Source organism: Cupressus sempervirens, chromosome 6 (assembly GCF_028749045.1).
Source record: "Cupressus sempervirens isolate cs-2001-9-10 chromosome 6, ASM2874904v1, whole genome shotgun sequence".
Taxonomy (NCBI): domain Eukaryota; kingdom Viridiplantae; phylum Streptophyta; class Pinopsida; order Cupressales; family Cupressaceae; genus Cupressus; species Cupressus sempervirens.
The window spans coordinates 529,457,355-529,467,372 of NC_143123.1; the positions used below are offsets into that span (position 1 = coordinate 529,457,355).

The 10,018-nt window shown below is 34.9% G+C and overlaps 1 protein-coding gene across 1 annotated transcript; it reads right to left on the reverse strand.

The window, feature by feature from the left end:
• Positions 1-7,591: 7,591 nt before the first annotated feature.
• On the reverse strand, positions 7,592-8,800 carry LOC149553349 (uncharacterized). The gene has a single exon (XM_089790322.1). The coding sequence runs from the start codon at positions 8,798-8,800 to the stop codon at positions 7,592-7,594; it is 1,209 nt and encodes a 402-aa protein (XP_089646448.1).
• Between the last annotated feature and the right edge of the window lie 1,218 nt (positions 8,801-10,018).

The following is a 10,018-nucleotide window of genomic DNA, read 5'->3' on the forward strand; positions in this document are numbered from 1 at the left end:
ACTTGTTCCAATAAGCTGCAAATTTCTAGTGAGCTTAGCTAAAATCTAAACTCATCTAGACACATATTTTCTCAACTTCGCAACTCATAGTTCACTCTCTAAATGAAGTTTTAAATTTTGGTGCTGTGAACAAGCTTAATTCAACTTGGTTGAATAAAACTCAATTATTGACTTCAATCTTCCTTCCTCTACATCATCTGACTTTTCTTTAGATCCAATAGTTAATTTCTTTAAAAATGTCTCATCAAGTTCTTCTCAAAGTTCATTGACTATATTTATTTGATCTTCATTATATTTCTTAGTTCTGAAGTTCCTTTCATGAATCCTTCTATCATTTCTAAACTTTCTTCCACTGTTGCTTCTATTTCCAAAGTTTCTTCCATTATTGCTTCTATTTCTAAAATTTGTTTCATTCTTCCTTCTCTAAATTGTGTAGTACTTTGCTATATGTTTGAAGTTGTTGCATAACTAACATACTAGGGTTCTTCTTCTAGGATTCTATTGATCAATAGGTGCTTGGCAGTTCTAAGCTATGTGTCCAAAGTTGTTACACTTATAACACATGATCTACTTCCTTTCTTCATAAGATATTCTTTCTTTTGATTTTCTCTCATTAGATCTTCTTCTATCCATAGGGTTAGTATTGCTAGACATTCTACTATTCCTTTTATCATTATCATATTTGGGTTCCTTACAATCAATTGCTTTATGTCCAATACCATGCCAATTATGAAAATAAAAGTTCATGACATGATTAAATGACTTATTTGCACAATCTCTTTTCATATGACCTATTTCATTACATGAAAAACACTTACCTCTAAATTCATACCAAGTTTCCTTAGGAGGTTCCACTTTCTTAGGTTCATCCAATTTCTCTGTTTCCTTTTCTTGTCCAACTTCTTGAGATTTATCAGAAGATTGACTAGATTTAATCTTATCATCATATTTATCTTTTTCTTTCATATTTGATCCAATTTTAGGTTTCTTCATAGGCATATTAAACAAGTGACCAAGACCAGTATTATCATAGGTAGGTCTTTGTAATGACAATTGTTCATCAAGATTTTCTCTAGTAGAATAAATCTTTTCAAGTTGTATCTTTCTTTTTGTTAGTTCAACTTTCATAATAGTGTTGTACTTATGAAGTTCTTCATGATATCATTTTAATATTTCAAGTTCAAGTATCCTCTTTCCTAGATTGGCTCTAAGATCTGAATTTTTAGTCTTCAAATTAGATTTAACTTTGCTAGGATCATTCATCATCACTAATTTGAAATTCATTAGATTTAGGATTGGATTTGAGATGTTCAATCTTGTCCTTTAGTTGTCTAATGTACACTTTTTAGTCTTCATATATTTCTTTCAACTTATCTCTTTCTTTAGTAATGAGATCAATTTGGTCAAGTGTCACTTCAAGTTTCTTCATCAACTATTCCATATCCATATGGATCTTAGTCAAGTTTTTAAGCCTCTTATGAGTAAGTATGCTATGATATAAATTGCTAGAAATAGGGAATACTGAGAGGGAGGGGGGGGGGGGGGGTGTGAAATAGTATTTTAAAAACTTTTGTTACTAACTAGATATTATTTATTACTTTGAACCATTCATAAGAAAGTAAACAAGTAATGTTGAATAGTAAGACTAATCATGCATAGAGAGAACTCGTAATACCATATTTTGTTAACTAGGGAAATCCTAGCCAAGGGAAAACCTTGATGGGGATGATATCCAAAAGATGATGTACTAATATAAATGTTCCTTGTTAGAGGATGGACCATCTTAGGATTCAATAAAATCATTCAATATATATGAGTCTTTATTAGGAGACTTTGAATCCCTATTAGGAGATTCCAACGTTGTTAGGAGTTGTGGTACAATGTGCGCAAGAAGAGCTCACTACCCAAACATGCACTTTTAATTACAAGAAGAAGTCATTACTGAAACAAGTAATTTAAGTTTCTCAAATATAGAAGTATAGATTTTGTACCTTCTTTTAGTTGATCTCTAACCTTAGCTTGATCTCAGATCACAAAATTAGTTTATCAAAAATTTTCTTCTGCATATGATACAAAACTTCACATTCACAACTTTTGCATGTTGCTACACAATAATCTCACAAGATTTCTTTGCATAAATATCGTGCCTTTTCAAAAATTTCTTCTAGGTTGACTAGGACAAAAATAAACTTTTCCAACTTAGAGTAAACATCTAGGATGTCATCCCTAATTAGTCAAGTAATTATTTTGTAAACAAAATACTTCCTTTACCTTTCACTCTGTTGTTCTATAAATCTTAATTATCTATTTTCCATACTATTCATACTAATTTTTGAGGTTGTACACATCATCATAAAATCTATATTGTTCAATTATATATCTTCTTTCTTAAGAATAACATCATATAAACTAGTTGCATATAAAACAACACACTGTTGTAAACCATTTCCATACCTAGAAAATTTTTTGAGTACCAAAAAGCTAAGTATCATTATTTCTGAGGTTTTCTAGAATCATGTACATCATGTGCTTCCATTAATGAAAAAATTTACATATCTACATATAGCCAATTGTCAAAAAGTTTCATGTATGTGCTAAGAGCTTAGTGATAACCAAGTTCTGATATAGTATTGACCTAGTTGGGTTAGTTAACTAAGTTGGCTTGGTTAACAAAGGGATCCTCTATGTTAATAGATCAAAAATGTTCTAAAGCTTAAGAACACACCTACCCTATCTTAGGACTAAGATGTGCTTAGTAACCATAGTAAAAAACCCATGGTATATAAAACACCAATAGCAACCAGGCCTTACAAGTAGGCTTTTTTGTAATGAATAACTACTTCTAGAAGTTATCAAAGACTCTTAGGAATGAATGTCCTTGACTGAAACTCATGAAGATCTTATTGTAGTGGATGCCTAAAGAGTGGAAGAATAGGCACTCTTGTACCATACTCCCTTGTTTTAAAAACTCAAGTCCCCCTTGAGGATAGTTGCTAAACAAAAGTGTTATGCTTGGCAATGCATTGTTCACTCATCCATGTAGCATCTTATTGGGTGTTCATTTTGCATGAGGTCAATGGCAAGAATCCATTGCGTAATTCCTCTCTTGAAAAACAAAGATTTTAAGGATCTACTCCAAGGTTTAGTGTGTGTCTTGTGACATACCAAAATATTCTTAGTAGAAGATAAATGTGAGTGTTCATGAGGAGGCCTTTGCTGGTTCTAAAAGACTCTTTTATCTTGGAATCAAAGTAAATTTGTTCCCTATCTTAAAATGTCACACCAAAAGAACAATATTTTTTGTATTTTCTATTTTTCAATGAATACAACTCTAACAATGCAACTACTATGGGTTCCTATTCTAACAAGGGGTTAGCAAAGCAAATAACAAAACTGAAAGAAAATAAAATAAAATTGGAATAACTTGAATTTGAAATCCTAAACAGACATAAGCTACAGAAAACAACATGCTACGAGTTAAATTTTTGAAGAAATTGGTAGGAAACCAATTAAAATAGGAGCAACACTTTGTAGAATCCATTGGTGCAATCGTCGATGGGAAATTTCAATAACTGAATGATATTTCACTCTTCATCAAATTGCAAAGCCACAAAAAGTGCGCTCATGCAAGACAAAAAGCTATGCAGACACACTTCAATGATCTCTTCTCAAGCTCAATATGTTAGTAGAATTCATAAATCTATAGCAAACACCATAACCATAAACAACACAATAAACCTTTGGCTTAATCACAATTCCATGAATAAAATCCACAAAACAATGACACATTTAGGCAAGAATCACTACACTCCAAATGCAAGCACCAAAAGCATAATTGTATTGCATAATAATGAGGGCTTTTGTTACATTTTACAATGGGGTATTTATAAGAAATTGTCTCCTCAATTTGTGTTGAGAGTGAGAGATATCTTCATGCAATAAAATGCTTTTAAAACATTAAAACAAACTAAATATATACAAACTAACAATCTAACTAGTGCTTAGAGGACTCCATCTATATTTTATTCATTAATTGGATGCATGAGCCCTTTACATGTCAAAAATAGAGAAAGCATGATAGAGAAAGTAAGAGGAAGCCATTTGTCAACGTGGAAATGCATGGAGGCACCCAAAATAGAAGTTGGTCCTTCACTAGGCGTGTGTCATAGTTAAACTATCGTTAGAATGCATTCTTGATGCATGGAAAGTGCTATTTTTGGAACTGCCAATTAACTGTTGTTGCACCTCTAAATTGTAGAGCTGTATACCTATATGAAAATGTATAGCTATGGAGCTGTAGACTTGCATGAAAATGTAGAGCTGTGGACTTGCGGACTTGTACACCTCGATAGCTCAAACTGCCAAAAAATTAAAGTTGTCAATTTTGAAAATGGTTTTTGGGTTTTTCTCAAATGGGGTTTTAGATCACTTTTTGTGTACATACTTTGCCCCTTTTTGATGATTTATACCCTCTTTATGGCCAATCACTTTCATAAACTTGAACTCCTGCTTCTTCAATCTAAAATCCCAAGGCACCTGTGTCAAATCTTGTCATTAATAGCTACATAAGGTGAGGAACCTATTTTGCTTCATGTGTCCAACCTTTGTCTTCTCTCCAACTACCCTATCCTTTCCAGTGAGAGACCAAGTGATCCAGATGATCAAATATTTGAAACTTTTTAATATTTTTTCACAAGTTTTCATAGGCATTTTTAAATGGCCTTTTCAGAGATCTTCTGCTCAAAATTTCAAGTCAAAACCTTTGTTAGTCCATAAAGTTGGGAAGTCGAAGCTCCCTATTTTTGGGACTAAAATTAGATCTTCAGTTCTTCTTTCCAATAGTGCAAACAATTCTAAATTATGAGCTTCAAGTCAAAAGTTATGACCCCAACAAGTTAAGGATACCTTTTTTACCTACACAAAGAAGCACATTTTAGTCCGTAGAGATGAAAAATACTTAATTAAGACACACCCTAATGAAACCGGAAATAAAACCCCAAAAACTAGTTACTTGAATACATCAAACAAAATTGGAGATGAATGGGAGGGTGTACAGGATGAGTGGTACGCAGGCGAGCATTCGATGCTTTGGCACACTCACGCAACCCTTTGGCGCATGTAGGGGCCTTTAGTGTATGCGACATTTGAGAGCATGTAACCATTTTTTCTCGAGCACACACATGACCATTTGTGGAATGTGTAGTGGCATTCGGGTGTGCACACGGTCATTTGTGGCACATGATGCTCAGTCGCGTGCATAGTTATTTGTGGCACGTGTTCTTTTATCATTACTTTTTTCTTTTTATCAATTTTTTGACTTTTTTGATTTTTTTTTTATTTTCCTAATTTTTTCTATGGTTTCCATTTTTTTAGATTTTCAAATTTTTCTTTTTTTGTAATTTTTTTGAATTTTGAATCTAAAATTCTAACTCTAACAAAACTTTCTTCTCTCGACTCTCAAACTGTGAGTTCGGGAGTCAAAAAAAGTAATGTTGTCCCCATTCTTAGTAAGGAATGGGGCATGTGTTATGGACACCACAACAAATGCCCCAAGAAAAAGGAAGAATTGACCAAGGCATTTCTTCATCAGCAAACATTCCTCTGATGTGTGTAAAACACCAACTGAACTTTGAACAACTAAACCATATTTTAGATGACTTTGTAATCAAAATATCTGAAGTTGAAACCTTCAAACTCAGTGTGTGCATTGTGTATTCATTCCCTTTGACATGTCAAGATGCAGTTAATGAAATTTTTCTGACAACTTGAAACAATATTCCACTCCTCCTAGCTCATTCATTTGAAATCTCCACAAAGGGTTTTAATCAATCAATTGTTTGAAAGATGAGAGAATTAGTTCGGGGGCTCTTGGTGGGATGCCAGGTTCTTTTAATTTTTGGCCTTTTGTATAATTGCTCCATGTCATTCAACACATTACTTTTGATGAAACAATACTTTTGAATATAAGACACTTTGTTTTGCAATGTATTTTTAGCCATTTCAAATCTTTAGAATCCTTCAGACTTAACATCATTTTTTCTTCTTTTTTCCTTTTTTTTTCTTTTTTATTCTGTATCCTAACTACACTTAGACTATTTAGTTAGAACATAGGTTTCATTTCTTGAATTTGATCTCTTATGAACATCCCTTGCATTCCTCTTTTAGAACTTTTTAGGAAACCCTCATGCCAAACAATGATCTCAGCGACCTTTCAAGGAGACCCCTCCTATTTGAACTATTTGAAGTTTGGATCATCCCTTGTCACCTTTGATTTCAATTCAACAACACCTAAAATAATCAGATCTTTAAATTAGCAAAATTTTGAGAACTTGTTGGTCTAGACTCCTATTTTCTAGACTGAAAATCCCCTATTTTCACAAGAAATGTCGGTTGTTTAGTTGGCATAAAACACACAATTGTCCAAATGTTTTGAAAAAGAAATACCTCTTCCTGAAATTGGAACCAAAAAGTGTTTTAATGAGATATGTCAAGATAAAATCTTGATTGCACCTAAACCCTAGACTTATACAAATAAAAAAGAAAAGAAAAGAAGTAGATAGAAATGAAACCCAAATAAAAAGACTCGACTTAAAGAAAACCAACACCTAACTAAAAAGACTAAAGAAGACTAAGAAAAACAAAAAAAAAAAACTTATCTACAGAAAACCTTGAATAATAAGAATGTGGGGTAGTTCTTAGTAGTTTTCTCATTATGTGAAATAGTGATGAACCACCCCATATAGTTCTTAAAAATGTTGACTTGTCTTTGTACTCGGAAAAATAAAGTTTGGACAATCTTAATAATATCAAGTTTCCACAATCCATTGTTAATGATGATGTTGCTTCTGGATTCGATTGTGTAAGTTTTTTTATCATCAACGTTTCGGATCACACTCTGTGATCCATCATCAGGATGAGAGAAGGAAGTAAAAAAGTATGCAGACTAGCCAAGCCCAGCAGAATAAAAAGAAAGAAGAGAGGGGGAGGAGCACACAACACGAGGCAGAGAAAGAAAGAAATGAAGAGAAAGAATTTTTTAAAAAGTGGGGGGACAAGAGAAGAAAAAACAACAAGATAGAAGAAACACAAGAAAGAGGGAAGAGTAGAGAAATAACTCTTTAATTTATGAATCTATAGCAATAATTTTTTAAGAGAGAATTAAAAGATTAAAAATATTAAAAATAAAAATAAACATAAATAATTGAAAAATAAATTAAATCAATCTACAAATAAAAATAAAAATAAAAGAACCAAATGTATAAATATATATAATTATAAAGGAGAGATCGCAAAAGAACCCGAGACCAACTCGAAACACGAGACAAAGTAAATGAAAGCAAAAAATAAGAACATAAAAAACCATAAAAATACAAAATATTAAAAATAATGAATAAATTGATAAAATTAAAAACTTAGAAAAATAATAAAATTAGAAGACCAACAACATAAAGAGAAGCAAGCCGCACGCGAAAAGAAACAACCAAGCGACCGAAAAGAAGAGGACAGAAAGGAAGTAGAACAAACAAAGAAAAAACAAGCCAAAGAAGAGCCAACGTACCAGGACACCAAACCACAGACAGGGGAGGGGGGGCTATCCATGCTGTTGCCGGCAATCGAGCGAGCGAAGCAAAGGTTGCCACGAGGGGTTCAAGGACCACCCATCATCTCTATTAAGGTTGAGGGGGTGGTGGCTAATTTCAATGGCTTCTTTGAGCTTTCTCTTGAAATAATTGCTCTCTTTGCAAAGGATTTGCGCTTGCTCCAAACAAATGTGATGTTTGGTGGTGACAGAGTGCTCTGCTAAGGCCGATTTTTGGACCCTATCATGCAAGATGTCTGCCCCGTGCTCACGTATCCTGGTCCGAAAAGAACGACCAGTTTCTCCAATGTAGGGGGTGCCACATGAGCACACAATCTTGTAGACTCCTGAGTCAAGAAATGAGTCTTTGGAGTCCTTGAGCTGCGGGACAAGATTACTTAACTTTGAAAGGGGTTTAAAAGCAACTCGGAGGCCCCTTTTTGTTAAGATTTTGGCAATCTTTTGGGAGATGCCATCCACAAAAGGAATGGAGACATGCAGAGCGGGGAGGTTCGCGGACAGGGAAGGCCTAGAGCAAGAAAGGAAGAAGGATTTGGCCTGGCGAAGAGCCCTAGAAATTTGCTTGCACGGATATCCATTCAAGGAGAAGACCTGACGAAGATGAGATAACTCACTATCTAAGTGTTCTTCATCACATATTCTGAAGGCTCTCAAGGCAAGGGTTCTAAGGATGCTGGCTTTATGGCTGGGGTGGTGGTGGGAAGAGGAGTGGAGATATAAGTCAGTGTGGGTGGATTTACGATAAACCTGCCTACCAAAGGTGCCATCCCGCTTCCTGATGAGAAGAACATCAAGAAAGGATAAGCGGTTGTCTGACTCTAGCTCCATGGTAAACGATATGCCAGGGACCAAGTTGTTTATGTGCTTGTGAAACTCCTCAAGTTTTTCAAGCCCATGTGGCCAACACACATTGGTGTCATCTACATATCGTTTCCACCATCTAGGTTTCAGGGGGAAGGAGTGGATGGCAGTCTCCTCAAAATGTTCCATGAAGAGGTTCGCAATGATCGGAGAGAGAGGGGAACCCATGGCAACCCCTTCCACTTGCTCATAGATAACATTTTGGAAGGAGAAAAACGTGGATCTTAGACAGAATTCAACCAAGTCTGCTATCTCATCACCAATCTTGTTCTTTACAATAAGAACAGACTCCTGAATAGGGACTTTGGTGAAGAGGGAGACCACATCAAAGCTTACCATGATGTCATCCTGTTCAGCCTTGCAGCCCCTAACAAATTGGACGAAATGCGAAGAATCCTTGATGAAAGAGTTGGAATTCCCAATCAAGGGGGAAAATCTTAACAAAAAGGGGCCTCCGAGTTGCTTTTAAACCCCTTTCAAAGTTAAGTAATCTTGTCCCGCAGCTCAAGGACTCCAAAGACTCATTTCTTGACTCAGGAGTCTACAAGATTGTGTGCTCATGTGGCACCCCCTACATTGGAGAAACTGGTCGTTCTTTTCGGACCAGGATACGTGAGCACGGGGCAGACATCTTGCATGATAGGGTCCAAAAATCGGCCTTAGCAGAGCACTCTGTCACCACCAAACATCACATTTGTTTGGAGCAAGCGCAAATCCTTTGCAAAGAGAGCAATTATTTCAAGAGAAAGCTCAAAGAAGCCATTGAAATTAGCCACCACCCCCTCAACCTTAATAGAGATGATGGGTGGTCCTTGAACCCCTCGTGGCAACCTTTGCTTCGCTCGCTCGATTGCCGGCAACAGCATGGATAGCCCCCCCTCCCCTGTCTGTGGTTTGGTGTCCTGGTACGTTGGCTCTTCTTTGGCTTGTTTTTTCTTTGTTTGTTCTACTTCCTTTCTGTCCTCTTCTTTTCGGTCGCTTGGTTGTTTCTTTTCGCGTGCGGCTTGCTTCTCTTTATGTTGTTGGTCTTCTAATTTTATTATTTTTCTAAGTTTTTAATTTTATCAATTTATTCATTATTTTTAATATTTTGTATTTTTATGGTTTTTTATGTTCTTATTTTTTGCTTTCATTTACTTTGTCTCGTGTTTCGAGTTGGTCTCGGGTTCTTTTGCGATCTCTCCTTTATAATTATATATATTTATACATTTGGTTCTTTTATTTTTATTTTTATTTGTAGATTGATTTAATTTATTTTTCAATTATTTATGTTTATTTTTATTTTTAATATTTTTAATCTTTTAATTCTCTCTTAAAAAATTATTGCTATAGATTCATAAATTAAAGAGTTATTTCTCTACTCTTCCCTCTTTCTTGTGTTTCTTCTATCTTGTTGTTTTTTCTTCTCTTGTCCCCCCACTTTTTAAAAAATTCTTTCTCTTCATTTCTTTCTTTCTCTGCCTCGTGTTGTGTGCTCCTCCCCCTCTCTTCTTTCTTTTTATTCTGCTGGGCTTGGCTAGTCTGCATACTTTTTTACTTCCTTCTCTCATCCTGATG

Excerpts from the sequence above, each read along its gene's own strand:
- LOC149553349 (XM_089790322.1), bottom strand. The coding sequence starts at position 8,800 with ATGGTAAGCTTTGATGTGGTCTCCCTCTTCACCAAAGTCCCTATTCAG.